Source organism: Hyaena hyaena, unplaced genomic scaffold (genome assembly GCF_003009895.1).
Source record: "Hyaena hyaena isolate Hyena2069 unplaced genomic scaffold, ASM300989v1 scaffold_96, whole genome shotgun sequence".
NCBI classification, from domain to species: Eukaryota; Metazoa; Chordata; class Mammalia; order Carnivora; family Hyaenidae; genus Hyaena; species Hyaena hyaena.
The window spans coordinates 1,613,368-1,633,747 of NW_024080729.1; the positions used below are offsets into that span (position 1 = coordinate 1,613,368).

At 41.7% G+C, this 20,380-nt stretch overlaps 1 protein-coding gene and 1 long non-coding RNA gene across 3 annotated transcripts in view; one reads left to right on the forward strand and one right to left on the reverse strand.

The window, feature by feature from the left end:
• ZFAND3 (zinc finger AN1-type containing 3) overlaps positions 1-17,642 on the reverse strand; it is a 337,118-nt gene extending 319,476 nt beyond the window's left edge. For both annotated transcript variants that reach the window (XM_039235307.1, XM_039235306.1), the window contains exon 1: positions 17,487-17,642. In XM_039235307.1, the coding sequence (XP_039091238.1) occupies positions 17,487-17,557 (71 nt within the window). In that variant the 5' untranslated portion in view covers positions 17,558-17,642. The remainder of the gene's footprint in view (positions 1-17,486) is intronic.
• A 665-nt stretch (positions 17,643-18,307) lies between these two features.
• On the forward strand, positions 18,308-19,246 carry LOC120233833. Its single transcript, XR_005528924.1, has 2 exons — positions 18,308-18,368; positions 19,022-19,246. It is a non-coding gene; the product is annotated as an uncharacterized LOC120233833 (long non-coding RNA).
• Positions 19,247-20,380: the final 1,134 nt, after the last annotated feature.

Consider the following 20,380-nt stretch of genomic DNA (forward strand, 5'->3'; position numbering starts at 1 on the left):
GAAATGAGGAAGAATATTTAGTGTCTTTTCAGTGACACAGACGTACTTCAAAAAGACATCACACTCAGTTGGAAAAAACTTTAGAAAAGATATGTGAATATTTACAAGGATGAAAGTCTGGACTAAATAAAAGGGACTTCTTCATAGAAAAACAGAAGCTTACACAAGAGGATTAAATCTATAAAACTAAGTAAAATATCAAGACAGATGAGGTGAACACAATCTTCTCCACCAGAACTTAGAGATTATAAGTACTTCTTTAAACCTAAATTGGTAGTTCAAGTTTTGTTTTTAAACCTAACATAAAATCTTAAGTAATTTATTACAGGAAAACAATCAACAGAAACCAAAATTATAAACAGATTCCAGAAAAGTTTCTTAATTCCTGATTATTGAATTCTTGGATCATTAACTGAAGTTGTTAATTTCTGGTACATATGGGATGTAATTATGGCAATTTTTCACAAAAGGTATCTTGGTACTATGCTGAGCCAGAACATTTCTGAGATGCACATGTCTAAAAAGCATTATTGAAATTCTTAGCACTATTTTAAGCAGCAGAGAAGTCCCAATCATCACCTTGCCTGACCACTTTTTGCAGCATGACCCTATCACCTCTTCTTCACTGAACTATCCCGTTTGGCTTTGGTGACCCTACACTCACCTGATTTCTATCTCTCCATCCATCTCCATCTCAAACTCCTCTTATTCTACTTGTGTTTATCAAGGTTCCATCTCTATACAACTGAATCTTAAATGGAAAGTTACACACAGGAGCAGTAGCCAAGGGACAGAAGAAGAAAGGCAAGAATTGTTCAGATCCCACCTTGGATACACTGAATTCGAGCTGGGGGAAGCAGCAGTAATGTTTTTTAGAAAAGGTTACCAAAGTGATTCTGACAACTCCATCTCTACTCCAGAGGGAACCACTGGTCTAACAGCACTTTCTGTGTGATCCTGCTATTCCATGGCTTCAGCTATGACCTATACACCCATGTCACCCTAAATTGTATAGCCATGGCTCACCTTCCCTCCTAAACTTCAGACACATAAGTTACTTCTCTTTTAGATGGTCTGTAAGTCCTACAATTCAACATACCCTATACCATTTTTTGTAGCATAGTAATAAGGACAATCACCATCAAGCATTGACTAGAAAACCTGGTTAAATTTTAGTATATGCACCTACTAGAATACTGAGATGCCATTTAAAAGAAGGTAGAAATGTATATGGTAACTTGAAATGAACTCTAAAATACAGTTAAGTTAAAAAAAAAATAAGCAAGGTACAAAATAAGGTGTAATGTACTACTACTTGTGTTAGAAAAAAGGAAAATGTGGTATATGAACAGGAAACTTCTGGAAGGATACTCAAGAAACTTAGCTATGATTGTCACTAAAAAGTAGAACTCTGGGTATGGTGCAGAAGGAAATATACCTGTATGCAAATAGATATATGCTGTATACCCATTTCTGTTTGAATTTTCTGTTACATGAATGGATTCCTTTTGTAATTTAAAAAAAATTAAAAGATTTTACAAAACTATACAAGAAAATGTACATGCTATCTGAAAAAGGACTTGTATCCAGAATAAAGAATTCCTAAAAATGAATTTAAAAAAACAGACAAGAGAAAAATAAGTAAATGGTTTGAATAAACGCCTCACAATGAAGTTTAGCCAACTCACCAACGAAGAAAGTTGCTCAACTTCATTAATTGTCAAGGTAATGCATTAAAAACCACAAGGTAATAATCCTACACCCAAGTAAAATGAAAGACACAGTACCAAGTATTGACAAAGATGTGAAATAAACAGAACTCTTTATACTGGTGGTGGGAGTGTAAATTGATAAAAATGCTCTAGAAAGCTGGCAATATCTACTAAATCTAATCATATACATACACTTTATACTCCAATAATTCTTCTTCTGGATATATATATACCCAAAGAGAAATGAGTGCTTATGTCCACCAAAAGACACATGCAAAAATGTTCATAGCCCCATTTATTCATAATACCCCCTAACTCAAAAAGTGGAATGGATAAATTAGGCTATCATATAAAAGAATACCACAAACCAATGAAAAATCATTACTTTTCTACACAAATGTAGATGAATCTCATAGTAATAATGCTGAGAGAAAAAAAGTCATACATAAAAGAGAAATACTATATAATTCCCATTACATAAAATTCAAAAACAGGCAAAACTAACCTACGGTGACAAAGGTCAGAAAAGGTTGGGGGAATCACCTAAGGAAGGGAACGAGGAGACTCCCGCTGAGATACTGGAAATGCACTATTTGTCAATAAGAGTAGGTTGTGGTTATATACTCATGTGTGTGTATATATATATAAACAATCATCAAGCTGTACATAACAATCACCAAACTTAAGAGAATGAGAATACAAGTCAAAGACTAGGAGAAAATTTTTCCAAAAGACCTACCTAATAATCAGAGGATTGCTATCCAATATACACAAAGAACTCTTAAAACACAACCAGAAAACAAACCCAATTAAAAAAAAAAAAAAAAAAAAAAAACAGAAGACCTGAACAGATACCTCACCAAAGAAGATGTACAGATGGCAAATAATCACCCCAATACTCAATATCACATTAATATTAGGGAATTGCGAATTAAAATAAGACACCATCACACATCTATTAGAATGGCCAAAATTCAGGGTGCCCGGGTGGTTCAATCAGTTAAGCATCTGACTCCTGGTTTTGGCTCAAGTCATGACCTAGGTCATACCCCATGTCAGGCTCCCCGATGGACATGCACTCTCTCTTCTCTCTCATAAAAAAAAAAAGGGGGGGGGGGAGCCAAAATGCAAAACACTGACAACACCAAATGCTGGTAAGCATGTTGAGCAACAGAAACACTCATTCACTGCTCTTGGTGGGAATGCAAAATGGTTCAATCACTTTGGAAAACAGTTTGGCAGTTTCTTACAAAACTAAACACACTCTTATCATAATCCAGCCATCACATTCTTTGGTATGTACCAAGATGACAACTATGTCCACACAAAAGCCTGAACATGAATGTTTAGGGCAGCTTTATTCATAATTGCCAAAGCTTGGAAGCAATCAAGATGGCCTTTAGTGGGTGAATAAATAAACTGTGACACATCCAAATAATGGGATATCATTTAGTGCTAAAGAGAAATGAGCTATCAAGCCATGAAAAGACATGGAGTAAACTTAAATGCACATTACTAAGTGAAAGAAGCCAATCTGAAACGGTTATATACCGTTAAACTCCAACCATATGACATTCTGGAAAAGATAAAACTAGGAAGGTAGTAAAAATATCAGTAACTGCTCAGGAGTGGCAATATGAACAGGCAAAGCACAGAAAATTTTTAGAACAGTGAAACCATTCTGTATGATAATGAGAAATACATGTCTTCATACACTTGTCAAAATCCACAGAACGCACAGGAGTGAACCCTAATAGAAACTATGGACTTCTGAATAACAATGATGTGTCAGTGAGGGTTCATGGACAATTAAAAATACTACTCTCGTGGGGGGATGCTGATAGTTAAAGGAGACTGACAGGATACAGGGGAACTCTTCATACCTCATGCTCAATTTTGCTATAAATCTAAAATTGCTCTAAAGAACATTTCTTGGGGGGGGGGGGTGCCTGGGTGGCTTCGTTGGTTAAGCGTCCGACTTTCGCTTAGGTCATGATCTCGTGGTTCGTGGGTTCGAGCCCCGCGTCGGGCTCTGTGCTGACTACCAGCTCAGAGCCTGGAGCCTGTTTCAGAGTCTATGACTCCCTCTCTCTCTGACCCTCCCCTGCTCATGCTGTCTCTCTCTCTCCTAGAAATAAATAAAACATTAAAAAAAAAGAACTTTTTTTAATTCATCAAAATCATTTGAAATGAGTGCAGTAAACTAACTTATGCTTCAATTTTAAAAAGTAGGAAAAAAGTGGTGCCTGGGTGACTCAGTTGGTTAACTGTCGGCCTCCTGATTTCAGCACAGGTCATGATCTCACAGTTTGTGAGATGGAGCCCCGTGTTGGGCTCTGCACTGACAGTGCAGAACTGCTTGGGATTCTCTCTCACTCTCTCTCAAAATAAACAAACATTTTTTTAAGTAGAAAAAGAGATTTAAGAAGAAAAAAGGTAATCTATGGCATTAGAAGTCAGGACAGTGATTACCCCTGAGCAGAAGGGGAGGAGGTAGTGACTGGAGGAGGATACAACCTGGCTTCTTGGGGAATGAGAATGCTATTTCTTGATACAGGCTCTGGTTACATAGGTATATTCACTTTGTGAAAATCCACTTCACTATATACCTAAGATGTATGCATTTTCACTACATCTACACTTCAATAAAAAAGTTTACATTAAAAAAAGGTTTAGGGGCGCCTGGGTGGCTTAGTCAGTTAAGCGTCCGACTTTCGCTTAGGTCATGATCTCACGGTTCGTGGGTTCGAGCCCCGCGTCAGGCTCTGTGCTGACTGCCAGCTCAGAGCCTGGAGCCTGTTTCAGTCTGTGACTCCCTCTTTCTCTGACCCTCCCCTGCTCACGCTGTGTGTGTCTCTCTCTCTCTCTCCCAGAAATAAATAAAACATTTAAAAAAAAAAAAAGGTTTAATAAAAGTACACGGACACGCTATTCACCAAAATATATGTTCAGTCTGTCTAAAACTAATCATCTCTTCCCCACAAGCCACTCATCTTCCAGACAGAATTACTTCAACTTAAGAAATTCCAGAGTATAGGGGCACCTGGGTGGCTCAGTCGGTTAAGCGTCCGACTTCAGCTCAGGTCATGATCTTGCGGTTTGTGAGTTCAAGCCCCACATTGGTCTCTGTGCTAACAGCTAGCTCAGAGCCTGGAGCCTGCTTCAGATTCTATGTCTCCCTCTCTCTCTGACCCTCCCCTGCTCGCTCGCTTGCGCTCTCTCTCTCTCTCTCTCTCACACACACACACACACACACTCTCTCTCTCTCTCTCTCTCTCTCAGAAATAAAACATTAATAATAAAAAAATTTTTAAATAAAAAAATTTTTAAAGACATTTCAAAGTATAAACTTTTTTCTACCAAACAAAACTCTGCACATCACTGACAAATGGCATTAATCATGGTTTCTGAATTTCATTTTGGATTTTGGAATAAATGAAGTCACAAAAACCTTTCAAAACCTAGCTGGCTTCTAAGTAGTTCTATATACCCACCACATGTGACTGACACCATCTTTCACACAGTTGCACATGTCAGAAATCTTGCTGCTTCTCTTCCCTCTTCCACCCTCCCATTCCCCATCCAATCTGTCTTACATTCAAGCCCTCTCTTCAGATCTCACTGACCCAGTGCTATGGACTGAAATGCCTGTGTAACCCCAAAATTCATACATTGAATCCAAACGCCCAATGTGATGGTGTTCAGAGGAGAAGCTTTTAGGAGGTGATTAGATTATGAGGGCGCTGCACTTATGAATGGGATTAGTGGCCTTATAAAAAAGGCTGGAGAGATCCCTTATCCCTTCTGCCACATGAGGGTATGGGGAGAAGAGGAGGATCAATGAGGAAGCGGACTCTCCCCAGACTCAGAATCTGCCAGTGCTTTGATCTTGGACTTCCAGCCTCCAGGACTATGAGAAATAAATTTTGTTGTTATCAGACATCCAGGCTGCGGTATTTTGTTATAATACCCTGAATGGGCTAAAATACTCAGATTTCAGCCTACATTCATTCTTAGCCTTCCTACTAGAGCATTCACTCAGAGTTGCTTTATCATGGGTCCACAGACCCCACAGTCTGTGGATAAATAGACCCAATTTAGATCTAATTGGGTTCCTTCATAATCACAGGTATTTTATTTTATGTATTATTCTGAGAAGAGGTCCACGGTCTTCATCAAATTGTAAAAAAAAGATCCATGACCCAAAAAGGTTTAAATGCTTTAAGTGGACTCCGCTTCAATGCTTATGCCCTCCAATTCTCCACACTGCTGCCAGATATTTTCTGGAATATAAATATCATCTGTCATCATCCTTAAAATCCTTAAATGGTCCCAACTCTTCCAGGATAAAATCTAAACTCAACTGCATGACAATCAATTATGTTCATAACTGGCTCCTGCTAATCTCCTCAGTTTCACATACACCGCAGCTAAAATACCAAGTCGTATCTGCAATTCTCTGAATTCTGAAGGCTTTCTCACTCCTCTCTGCCTTTGCACAGCTGTTCTTCCTGTCTTTTACACCCAGCTTAAGCACCATCTCCTCAGAGAAGCCCTCCTGGCCGTCCTCCACTCCCTGCCTCAACAGGATGCCCTGTCAATACTCACATCACTTTGTGATGATCCCCCAAAGCACTTTTCTCATGGTGTTTGGTCAGTTTATTATTGGTCTGTATCCCCTTCTAAACTATAAGCATTTTTTAGGGCAGAAGCCAGAACACAGTAAATCATGCAAGACCCACAGTAAGACTGCTCAACAAATGCTTACTGAACAAGAGTTTGGCCTTGGAAAATAGCCAAAGTGGCCAAAGGCTGGACAGAAACCTCATCAACTAACTAGGTGGCACTGATCTGGAGCCTGCCATTAATGCAAATACTCAGGTAAGTAAGATAGTTCTGCATCTATTAGTCTACCACCAATGTTCCTTCATTCAAGGCTGGGAAGTTAGCCTTTAATAAATGTAATTACCACAGTCAGGCACTGTGCCAAGGGCTTGACAGGCATTAGAGCTTACTAAACCTCAAAGCAACTCAAAGCCTTTTTTTTTTTTTTTTTTTTTTTTTTACATTAAAAAGGCAGAGAGGTAAACTACCAAAAGTCAAGCATAAAGTTTCAAAGTCAGGCTTTAAGCTCAGGATTCTAATTCCAAAGCTCATGCCTAGCTGCTGAACTCGGTTGGTTTTCTGGAGATAACAGATCAGCATGCTCTTGGAAGAGCCTGGATTGGATAAGAGAGGACCTTTCATTAGCCATTCAGCAAATGAGAAAGGTCTTATTCCCCAGACAGCACTACTATTAAATTCTTTAACATTTAATATAACCTCCCCCATCAGTACTAGCTGCAAAATCTCTTTAAAGAGAGGTGCTGGTAAGAGGTGTTTTTCCAAGAACAGCAAGTAAAAAAAAAAAAAAAAAAAGCTAGTGAACAGAAAGTAAAGATGGGTGAAACTTTGCTGAACTCTCCATCAGGCTTGGGAGTGAGAAGGGAGAATAATCAGTCTCGAGGAATGGAGTTGGTTGTGGCAATATCAATAAAGGTATCAATAAAGGAATGGAGAAGGTAGATGGAGCTTCCACGGCCTGCTGCAAAGAGGCACCATAAAGCACTATCCTTTAACCAGCTGAAAAGGTGTCTTTAAGCTTAGAAAAAGAAAGAGCCCATGACGTTCTAACAGATGGAACATCAATTTGCCAAAAGCTGCTTCCATTTCCACTAAACTTTAGCTCAGAATTTGCACCACATCTCTTATCCTATGATCTTTAGCACGTCCCTGCAAGACCCCAGGGGACTCACACCCTGCACTTCAAGGGAAGACAGCATGTTTTCTTTAACCCAACCCACCACCTGTTCACATTAGTTTCTTTCTCTAGCCTTTACAGATGCGGCCACCTCTCATATTTTGACTAGAAAAAAGTGACCGCAGAGCATCTTCATTCCTAATTCCCACCACTCCACTTCCAAACACATTTCCCCATCATCGTCCCCCTCATGCTCCAGTCTTCTTAACCACCTTCTGTGTCCTTCCTGCTCCAACTACTGTGATACAGATCTGTCCAGTGACTTTTAAACACAAAACAAACACAGTCCATTCTCCCTAGATCCTAGCCCCAACCAAAATAACATACCATGTAAGTAATGAAAACTATTCAGGTAAACCCAGGGGGCTTTCAACTAAGATTAGAATACCAAATCACTGAACAGTTTAAAACCAAGGGTGAGACAATGCAGTCTGTAGGGACATATACTTCCACTGAAGTAATGTAAGTATATAAATTAATCCATAGTGACACTGAGATTATAAACTAAAGAGACATATACACCATACAATCTCCACACTGTATCTTTATTACTTAAGTCACAGCAACAGTTCCTTAATTAGATGTCACCCAATATATACTGAAGAAAAATATTAGCCTTACAAAAAAAATACATGGTTTGAGCACCTCTCACTGACAGTGGGGGGCAGGGAAGAGGGGTGACATGGATGACAGGGAGAGCCAATTAACAGTGACTTACCCACAAAAACAGGGAATACAGGCCTCAGAGATTACATGAACATGCCCCCCCCAATCAACAAAAATTTCCCTAACCAAGCAACTGTGGATCAACATCAAGAACATTCCCTTATTTTTAAAGGTGAGTAGTACAGCTTGGTGTTATTTTAAAAGAAAAACTACATAAAACCATGTAAAGTCAGATACTGTGATGACTTTATATACACGTGCAAAGTTTCATATGCAAACACCCAAAGACTTGAAAAACCTGGTTTTCTGGATTTCAGTCACATCTGAAGAAAACAAATAATACCATCCATGCCTCCCCAAGCACAGAAACCTAGAAATCATAAAACTAGAAATAGTTCACACTGAAATGTACCATACCTGGGGCACCTGGGTGGCTCAGTCAGTTAAGCATCCTACCTGGGCTCGGATCATGATCTTATCATTCGTGGATTGGAGCCCCACATTGGGCTCTGCACTGACAGATTCTGTCTCCCTCCCTGTCCCTTGCTTGCTTTCCATCTTTTTTTCTCAGAAACAAATAAATGAACGTTAAGTTTTTTACAAATGAAATATACCACACCTTCTCTCACCTCTGGTTTATCTTTTATTATTTTTTGCCAGTTAATATACTTCTGGCCAGTTTAAGAATGATTGTATTATTCAACTCACTTTTTATCTCACTAATTACATTTAAAAAAAAATTCTCTCAGGCTATAACTTGCCAGCACATCTATTCATATGCGGCACCCTAGAAAGGGCTGAAAATTGAAAAACAATGACCTGAATGAAATATGCAAACTCTGAGAGCACAAATACATTCAGCAAAGCCCTCCACCTAATCTGTGTTCTATAAATTCCTGCCCCCACTCTTCTACCTAGATCTATAAGCTACAGAAAGCTCACAGTATGTTCCGAAATTCTACCAACAAAAGCATTCAAGAGAAAATCAAATGTCTGGCACAAGAACCTGACTGTGGGAAGAATATTTGCAATACTTTTGAATGGTCAGAATGCTTCTCCTTCCAAGAAGTGTGGCTCAGAGTGATTACTTTATATAAAGGCATTTCAACTTACCAATGTGTCAGAGTCCAAGAAACAGGTAAGACTTCAACAACTGTTGGTCTACACCATTCCACTTTAGTAGAAAGAAATGAGAAAAGGCACTCCCCAAAAAGTCCCAAGTGCATCACCAACCTCACTCTTTGCCAGGTCATTAATGTAGGCGGCAATGAAGCTAACTAGAGCCTGTCTGCAAATTAGAAACACAAAATGCTGTGGTGTGGTCTACTCCCAACCCTCCCACCCACCAACCACCCACAGCCAGGGTGCTAGCAAACTCCATTGATGACCTCTCCCAGGACATTCTTCTGCCCTAATCACACCTGACTATGATACAGGACATCTGGTACAGTTGAAGGAATTGATGCAATTAGTAGCTAGTACTGCACCTTCTTCCTACCGCATTCTTCCTTCCTCCAGTTAATAGCTGCAGCCACAACTTCAGATGTCCAGCACTGTTTGTAGCTCTGTCCCCTGGCCTCATGGATGACAAGGCATTTTCATTTATCTTGTACCCTTAGCCTGGTTTTGCCCACTGCTGCTGCATATTTCAATACATTCCACGTTCTGCTGTACATAGGAACTTGAATTTACCAGAAAATCCAATGCACTTATCCCCAATCACATATCAAAAGCTGCCATATGAGATTTACATTTGTAAAAACAAATATTATTCCTCCACAAAAGTCACACTCCAAGGTGAATACCTTCAAAAAGTCCCTCACTAAAGAGAAAAAAAAAATTGATTCACTATTAGCCCAACACCTCCTTGTACAGGCCTCTGAGGTTCCCAGTTTAATAGTGCTAAGAAAAGAGCAAAGATGATTGACTCAAAAGCTAACATAAAAAAAAAAGTTCAAATTATGGACTAACTTGTCCTGACATTTTAATTCCCAAAACTGAGCAAAGGAGCACTTCCCAGTAATCTGAATTAACAAAAGCACTGCTTCCCACAATGGAAATAAAATGTTAGAGCTAGGAAGCAACTTAGAGCTAAATTAGACAATTCCCTCATTTTCAGAAGACAAGAAAACAGGGGTCTGGAGAGCTCACAAGAAAATAAGCTTGAATGTCAATTATAGCTCAAAAAACTGAGGAGGAAAAAACAATAGGCTTGAAAATCCTGGCTGTCTATCAGGTCAATGTTCGAGAGGAGCACTGTCCAAAAGAACTTTCTGGGAGTTTGAAGTGTTCTGTATCTGATCCGCAGTAGGGTAGCCACTAGCTACTGAGCTAGTGTAACTGAAGAACTAAAATTGTAATTTTATTTAAATTAGTATTAATTTAAACTGCTATATGTAACTAGCTGCTACATACTGTACAGCACAATTCTAGAAATTGTTCTTAGATTCTGGTTTTTAAACCTTCAAATAAAGTTGCTTAACCCCTGTTCTGCATTTATAACCTACAGTAAATGTCTTCTTTATATCTAAAATATCTCATTCAGCAACATAATTTTGTTACATAGGGAGCCAGCCCAGAAAAAGATCAGCCTGTTTCTCAAAACCCCTAGCAGAACTGAGTGATATTAGTGTCATCCACCCAGCTGGACTTAAGTTCCTTTTTTGCCAACTATACACACAGTCCCACAAGCCTGATACTACCCAACAAGCCTGAATCTCGACAATTTTTCAAGTGCCTCATTAAAATTACAGAAGTGTTGGATTGTGACCAGTCCCACTTCCTACATGTGGCATTGTTAAGATACCACACCTTATCTTTCTTCAAAAAAAAAAAAAGAATTGTTAACCTAAATCTTTATCTATGATTATTGTAGAATTCCAAAACATTGTGTCAGTTTGTACCCGTACAACCATTTTTACTATCTAATAAATATCCAAATCATAGGGGCCTCCAGGTGGCTCAGTTGGTTAGGACCTGGACTTCAGCTCAGGTCATGACCTCATGGTTCATAAGTTCAAGCCCCATGTGGGGCTCTGTGCTGACAGCTCAGAGACTAGAGCCTGCTTCAAATTCTGTGTCTCCCCCTCTTTCTGCCCTTTCCCTGCTCATGCTCTGTTTCTCTAAAAAATAAACATAAAAAAAAGAGATTAAAAAAAATCCAAATCAGGGGCGCCTGGGTGGCTCAGTCAGTTGGGCGTCTGTCTTCGGCTCAGGTCATGATCTCGCGGTTTGTGGGTTCCAGCCCTGCATCAAGCTCTGTGCTGGCTGCTAGCTCAGAGCCTGGAGCCTGTCTTCGAGTTCTGTGTCTCTCTCCCTCTCTGACACTCCCCTGCTCACGTTGTCTCTCTCTCTCTCTCAAAAATGAATAAAACATTAAAAAAAACAAAACAAAACAAAACAAAAAAATCCAAATCATATTAGTTCTCACTGTCTTAGTACTCTACCCTCAGTCAATACTAAATACGCTTGAGTGTTTTTCATAAGAACTCATTCAGGAACACATGGGTGGCTCAGTCAGTTAAATGTCCAACTCTTGATTTCAGCACAGGTCATGATCTCAGTTTGTGAGATAGAATCCCACATTGGGCTCTATGCTGACAACGCAAGCCCACTTAGGATATTCTCTCCTTCTCTCCTCTCTCTCTCTCTCCCCCTCTCTCTCCCCACCTCTCCTCCTCAAAATAAATTAATAAAAAAATTTTTAGAAAGATTTTATTCATTTCAAAAGATCCTTAGCCCTTTGATTTTTCTACCTAGGAAAAGGTTAGTCTGTGAAAACTAATGTTAACTTTAATGCTGTTTAGGATTAAGACAAATTTTAATCAGAACTTTTTAGTACAACTTAAACTACTAGAGTCTCCTTTTTAGGAAAAGGGTCAACGGGAGAAGAGGATGATACCAAAAGAGCAGTATGTCCTTTATGTTTACTGGATCTAACTTTAAAAAGCTATTGCCTTAAACCAATGCAAATGAAGACCATGTTTTCTTTAACCAAAACAAAAAAAAACAAAAACAAAAACAAAAAAAAACTCCGTGTGTTCTGTCACATCAAAGGGACAAATTACATGTTTTCTGAATACCCAAATATAATCAGGAAAATGGGGCAAGTAATAAATGTATGGGGACGCCTGGGTGGCTCAGTCGGTTAAGCGTCCAACTTCGGCTCAGGTCATGATCTCGTGGTTTGTGGGTTCGAGCCCTTTGTCGGGCTCTGTGCTGACAGCCAGCTCAAAGCCTGGGGCCTGCTTCAGATTCTGTGTCTCCCTCGCTTTCTTTCTTTCTCTCTCTCTCTCTCTCTCTCTCTCTCTCTCACACACACACACACACACACACACACACACACACACACAGTCTCTCTCTCTCTCAAAAATAAAGCATTTTTTTAAAAAAGTAATAAATGTTATGGACAGTGAATACTTCATTACATCCCATCACATTGTTCAGATGCAAACAATACTGAAAGATACAAAGTAAAACCGCACAAATGGGGTTTTCTGTTTTTAAGGTAACGTTTAAGGGAATTTTATAATCAAGGGATAATTAGTGACATCACTGAAAAAATCATTCTACTGATTAACTAGTAATTCATGCTGTGTTCACATGAACTTGAAAGCCCAGGTTAAGCTGGTTGAAGTGTGGCAACATGTTCTAACTAGAAGACTGAGAATGAAGAACCAAGGGCCACACACTGTTTAGAACCAAGCACATGAGCCAGATGACTCACAAAGTGACGGAAACAGGGTTCTACATCAATTCCCAAGGCCTGGGATCAGAGGGGAAAATACAGTAATAATAGAGATAGATATTATTAAACTAACTAGTCCGTACCTTGCTATTCCCAAAAGTGAAATGATATAAAACAAAATCATTTTTTATGTTCTATCAACTTTCTACTAGAAACCTCTTCAGAAATGGAATATAGTTTGTGAGATTACTCTTGATCTCTGCCTAACCCCATTTTTATTTAAAATATGTCATCATCTAATAGATCTAGTTGGCGAAATAAAATGCTTCAACAGAATAGATTACAAAAATAAAACATTAATAAAATCTATTTCCCTAAAGAAAATTCATCCATGTAACATTTATTCTATGACATGGTTCATTAAAAAGAGCTTATTTTTTTATCAAAAACAATGAACAGTTTACCAAATAAATCCCACATTTAAATGTTCCATTATACCCGAAGTACAAGACTGAACATTTATGTCAACCTACACTTTAAACTTATTTATGAAATAGTACTTCCCAAAGTTTCCATAATATTACATTACAATAGATTGTCTCCAATTGTAAAAGCAAACTATCAGTACTTGATTTTTATACTTAAGTAAAATTTGAAGTAAGTCCATTTTATCTTATCTTTTTTTCTTGTCCTATAATATACTCAGAACATTAGTGTCTTAGTCTTCTCCTGCTCTCTTTTTTTAAAGTTTATTTAATTTGAGAAAGAGAGAATCAGCAGGGTATGGGCAGAGGGAGAAAGAGGGAGAATCCCAAGTTGGCTCTTCACGGTCAGCACAGGGCCTGACTCAGGGCTCAAACCCACGAACCATGACCTGAGATGAAATCAAGAGTTGGACACAACCAACTGAGCCACCCATGCACCCTTCTTCTTCCTCTCAATTTAGAATATTTCTAAGTCTGTTCTTTTGAAAATACCCTTAAAGAATCTATGCATTTGCATACATTTCAAATGTCTACACAATTTAAAATGCAACGTCAACTAATAACACACCTGTATCATTTAAAAGGGCTTTTGTGTATGTATGTATTTCAACTAAAAAAAAAATACCATTTCATTTCAGGTTTGATTGTTACAAACTAGTATGTTTTTCACAGGACTAAAGAACACCTAAAAATTAGCCCAGAAAATGTTCACATTTCACTAAAAGTTTTAAGTAAATACCCCAGGGGAAAAAAATGTCTGTGATCATTAACTCTAAAAACATTGTATTCACCACACAATTTTCAACGTTTATAAAGGAAATCTTCAACAATCTGCAAGGTAGCAAAATTTCCTGGTGGAGAGATGGTCTGTAAAACAGTAACTGAATTCCGCGCATACAAACAACACGAAACAGAGAAGTAGAAACTTCCCTTATTCCAAGCACTCACACATTTGCATTGTATGCTCCTCTTGTCATTCTACTTTCTAACTGCCGCATTCCCACAAAAAAGACATCACAGCTCTCTTGTTTAACCAAGCCCCACTGACTAGTGTCCTGACTGGACAATGCCAGGCAGCAAGTCTGGCAGCCTGAGTAACTACAGAGCAATCCTAAAGGAGCTGCCCTTAGTCTACTGGTGCCAGAACCTCTTCTGCTGAGAGGCTCCTCTGCAAAGGGCCGTGGCTAGCTGACTTTACAGACCTATATGGCTTCCACAGAATGCAATGCTGGCTGAAGTTTTCAGATAACACACTCATCTTCATTTTCATGAAAGGAAAAGGCACAAGATACCTCCTGAATGGCTTTCACAGCTTTCTACTTCTCTCCATTCACCCTAACTACCACACAGGTGCAGGCCCCAATCATCCCTAGTCTGGATTACTCCTCCGGATAAGACTTCTGTACCTCTGGTAATACCCCACGAACATAAAAATGCCACATTCATACACATACACACACACAGGCTCCTCTCAACATCATCTAATCTTTCACGTTAAAGAAAATCATGTCGCTATGTATTCAAAGTTCTTCAATAGTTCCTGAGTGAACTCAAGATAAAAGTCCATTACCTACAGAGCCCTGCATCACCAACTGCTCTCACCATCTAACCCTCATCTCTAGCAAATTGCCCTTCACAATCTACCAGTCAACTCCAATGAACTTTTAGTTCCTCAAATGTGGAGTGCTCTCTCGCACATCCAGGATCTCACCCGTGCTATTCCCTCCACCTGAAAGAAACTCTTCTATTTCCATTCTCTCCTATCCTTCCCGCAGGCCTAGGCTGGTGTCATTTCTTCCAGGCTACCTTCATCTACCTCCACCTCAACTAGGGTAAGTGTCCTGACATTCCATCCTGTACCAATCCTAACACACTTTATTCTGTCTCTTTACTTCTGCTCCCAGAGGATGGGGCTGGTGCCCCCTTGTTTACCATTATACCAGAGGCACTCAATTACTTGTTGAATATATCCAAGGTTACTTAATGAACATAGTATGAATGTGGCCCATACAATAATACACGTTAGAGTCGGTCATGATAAAACTATGCAGCAATATCATTATACTTTGGTATAAAATGCCAACTACACAGGTACCTACAAACTCCTTTAGAAAAGATTAAAATGTTATACATTAAAAAAGAACACTTTTCAACATAAAAATATTAGTTTTGTGCTCACAACTCCTATCAGGCAAACTGCAGTTCCTTTATAAAGGGTCAGACTGAAAGTATCAAAAAAGCAGGCCTGGCTGATTGCTTATAGGTCAAGTATGATACCAGTTTAACTATTCCTCCTTGCAATGATCAAACTTTCTTGGCATTATTCAGAACTCTGCTGCCTAAAACTAAAAAGGTATTCCATTTCCTTAGTTTCTATGTCTTGATATAAGTCCTTTGATAAGGGTGCTACTCATGATAATGGTCCCAAGGACATAAACTTGTTGCCAGGAAACAAGCCTCTCTCTGATACATCCTGGGCATTAGTTGCCATTGGCAGCTAGTTTCTTTGAGCCACATGTCTTCTTATGAGTTACAATCAGAGGCTTGTGACACCAGATTTTTCCAGAGCAACAGACTGATGTCATAAACGTGATGGTACTCAGCACTCTGAAGAGCTCAGCAGCACCACCCTACACTCCCTGCATACAAGGGGCAAGTTCTCCACCTCTCAAAGCCCCAATTCTTCATCTATAGCAAGATAATGGCAAGATAATAACCTCCTAAGACTCTGTGGGAATTAGATTATCCATGAAAGCACTTAGCCAACAACCCAATTATTAGGAAGACTATAAAACCTAAAATATTTTCACTTCTTCAAAACTTTTGCTAATACCATAACTTATTTTTGACTAACGTCTTTCCACCAGGTATTTTTAATAAAGGCAAAAAAGAGGACAAATGAGAATCTATTTCTTTGTCCCAACCTTTGAATTTTACAAATTCCACAAAAGTCTACATTCAGATCCACTTTCTAATCTGTCTTTGCACTCCAAAAAATCCCAGACTTAATCTGCAAGGGATAGCAAAAATAAAATACTTAAATACATTATTTCTGGTCTCAAAATGTTCTCACCAGAAATAATCATTTCCTTACTGCCTCTATGTACTATGAAATATACTAGATCTTTGGAAAATAAAGAAAGGGATCAAGCACAAAAATCCTTCCAAGTCTTCCAATTCCCCTACAATCAGAGTCATAAGGTAGGGTGGAGGCACCTGTTAGGTAAGAGGGCGAGTAATCTATGAAACTCCAAATGTTAACAAGGAGAATTTAAAATGTAACCATAGCTGAAAAAGTTAATTTCCCACCTCATCGTTTTTCGCCCTAATAGGATGGTCAAGTAATAACGCAGGCTGGCCAATGTGAATATTTTTACCATTTAAAAAAAAAAAAAAAAAAGGAGAGAATAATTTGAGCCAACTGGGCAAACTGGCTCTCACTTTCCCAAGCCAGGCTGACTTGAGTTGGGTGGTTTTGGGTTTTGTCTTTTATTTTTTGGACAAGGAAATTTTACACATCTCCTGAAATGTGTTTTAAATAAAGATGAGACCTTCACATTCTTATAACTTTACCCCAGCCTGGGCTCTGGCCTCGGTTTTTAAAGATGGGTGACGTGTGAACAGCTTCCTAAAAGCAAATAGGGCACTGGGATATAATTTAGGAAGTGATGATGCAAGTCTCTGGGGGACAAGGAGGGAGGGGGAGGTGAAAAAGTCAGAGGAAATACCCTCCTGGTGCCTGGGCACCAACTCATACCAAGGCAGGGAGGGAGGGCTGGCCTCCACATGCCAAGGGAAGGGGGCACCCCAGCTCCACCCGGAGGTGCCAACACCGCCCCCTCATCCCTCCCCGCTGCCCTGCCCCCCCCCCCACCCATGGCCCGGGCGGCCCCTGTTGGCCCAAACCTCGGGCATTAGAGTCCCAGAGGGTGGCAGTGCACCCGGGCCAGGGCCTTCTCTGCCCACCTCCAGCTCCCCACCCAGCGCCCCTCCCCGAGACGCGGCCCCTGCCCCCTCCCTGTAGGCCCGGCTACGGCCCAGCCCCCAGGGTTCCGGCCTCCCCCGGCCCCGAGGCCTGCGGGGCAGCCCCCGCGTCCGCGCCCCCGGCCCCCGCCCCCACCCGGCCGGGCACTTACCCCCAGAAGCCGCAGGGACAGCGAGGCGGCAGGCTGGGCGCTTTGCTGCGCTCGCTCCCGGCGTCTCCCATGGTGCTCGGCGGCGGCGGAGCTCGGCGGCGGCAGCGGTGGCGGCGGCTGGGCCTGGGCCCCGCTCGAAGGAGGCGGCGGCGGCTACGGCGGCGGCGTCGGGGGGCTCGGGGCGGGGGGAGGGGGAGGGAGCGGGCGCGCGGGCGGGCGCGAGTCCGGGGCTCGGAGCCGGGATTCCAGGCCGGTCAGCTGGAGGCGGGCCGCACCACTCGGCCTGCGGAGATGGGGGGGGCCGGGGGAGGCGCGGAGAGGAGAGGGAGGGTAGCTGAGGAGGAGGGGCGTGCGGGTGAACCGAGGACCGCGAGGGAGGAGGGAAGACCCGATGCCCTCGGCAGCTCCCACCGCCGCTCCCAGCCAGATCGATGTCCCGCGCGGCGGCGTTGGGAAGGACCTGAGGCCCCCGCCGGCTCTGGCGTAGCAGCGGCCGCTGTGAAGCCCCGGGCCCCACTCGCTCCGTCACGCTCCCCTCCCCCGAAGGCTGCGCTGACCGGACAATGGCCGCTCCGCCCCCTCCCCTCCTCACACACCCCTCCCAAGGAGTCACAATGGTCTCGCCCGGGGGAGCCGCCGCCAAAGCCCAGCAGCTGATCAGCTGGGATCCGGGCGTGCCACTTTGTTCAGCGCCTCAAAGGAAGAGTCCGGGGCTGTGGGCAAAGCCGAGAGCGTTAGGCTATCACCCGGCGACGGGCCTCTGAGGTTTTCATATTCTTGGAACTTTTAAAATCTGAGGCAAACTTACCTTCTCCCGGTCTGAAGAAGGGGAGCAGGCTTCTGAGTACCCTGGGGCACGTTGCCTCCCCCCCAACACGAATGGTACGCCCCGGGCGGGAGGGGGAGGAGCAGATTAGTTGTTTAGGGTAAGTCGGGCCAGTCCCAGAGCGGCGGACGAGTGCTACGCATGCGCCCAGAGACCCCGTAACCGGGTACTGGGAGGGGCCAGGAGGCAGTGCTTCCAAATCCGGAAGTGGGTCTCGCTCTTCCCGGGGTTGTGGGGGTCTTTAGCCCCCGGGAGGTCTACCATCCGGCTCCTCCTCCCTGCTCTGGACGTTGCCAGGGACCATTTCTCCACTGACTGCAAATCCCCTAGAAATCCGTTCCCAGTGCCCCCGCACCCGACCCATTCTTCCAGTTCCACCCGGAGAACTGGTCTCTCCTTGGCAGTAATGAACTTAAGTGTCCCTCCCCTCTCCTGCCCCAGGAAGGGCACGGGGGGGGGGGTGCAGGAGGGTAGTGTCATAGTCGAATTCCTTGCTCCTCCTACCCCCTCAGTGCCCCCAGCCTCAGAGACACAAGTTCACTCTCTATACCCAGGCTAAAAGAACCTCTTTTTATAGAGTGGACATGTTTGGTTTGGGGAGGGGAGCTATGGCCGAATCACTGATGAAAATTCATGTAAGCAAAGAAGTTCGAGGCACCAAAAAATAGCCTTTAACGCTTCTTGTCTTTGATCTTGAACTCATTCTGAGCTCCAGCCAATCGTGAGCAGAAGGCGATTGTTGATGACAAATTTCAAGGCGGAGGAAACTTCCACCGTATCTACTGGAGAGGTGACCGCCACAGCTGAGACCCTTGTTGGCGGACTTCTAAAATCACTGCTACTTCAGGAAGAGCTTCCTGGCTCTTAGAAAAAGCGGCTGTGTACCCCGACTCGGCAAGAATACGAGACCCTCAGAGAGTATTACTTGGATTAATTTTATTGTCAAATGTTATTTATTTCTATACCATTATGTCTGTGCATGCTCTGTGGACTTGTTAACATTTAGGTCGCTTCTTTTGGCCTCTAAAGAGCAAGGACCACATTTAGCTTAGCATCTTCTTAAAGATGCCGTTGATGATAAAGACAAATGATTGCAAAAGTCATTTACAACCAATGCACCTCCAAATGCGAGTGCTGATTTTCGTACTATTTAGTTTTGACTTTGTGGATTTTCACAAACCTTCAATAAGTAGTTCTGTCAAAAGTCCATAAAATGGATGAGGCCATACAGCACACCTAGCTTTCCTTGGACTCACATTGCCCTTAAGTCTTCACTTAAACTGACATAAAATTGCCACATTCTTGAAAGACTTAACAGCATTTGAGTTTAACAGACCAAGATTACATGGGACTCTCTCTCTATTGGCATCTTGATGATCTTATTTATATATGGAAAAGGAAACCCTAAAACCAAAAGGAAAATTTAATAAAAACTGTGATTGTCATCTTACAAACTGGCTTGCCTACCTGTCTCTTTGCCAGTTATTCATTTTAACAAGCCTTGGCTAAGTACCCAAGATGTGCACAAAATTTTCTAAACCCTTGTCCCTCCAGTTCCCCTCTGCCCCACTGGTCTTCTTCTGTCTTGCCCAGGACACTACACTGCCCATTCAGGCATATGTTATCTCTTCAATACCTTGCATACACTGACAAGGCAGAATCAGTCCCTCCTTCTTCTGCCCACATAATCTCCATTATAGGACCAAGAAATATACATGTTTGTCTCCTATCACAAAACCTAACTCCAAAAGGTTTGGCTTGTAGAAGTAGCTGCTTCTGTACTCTCAATCCAGTGGGGATACAAGATGCTCAGAAGGTTATCACCTAGGTTAATTTTATTAGCAAATGTTATTTCTATAATGCCATTCTTTTTGTCTATTATCTGTAGACTTCTAGGATCCACAAATCACTATGGGATTGAAGCAAACTCAATCCATGTTTACTGAATGGAAGAGCTAATTTAATAAGAAGCCACTCTTAGTCAAGCCTCTGGTATCTGCAAAGAACAGAAACCTGACACTTCATGCAAAAATTAATTAATTGATTGATTGATTAATAGGGACACCTG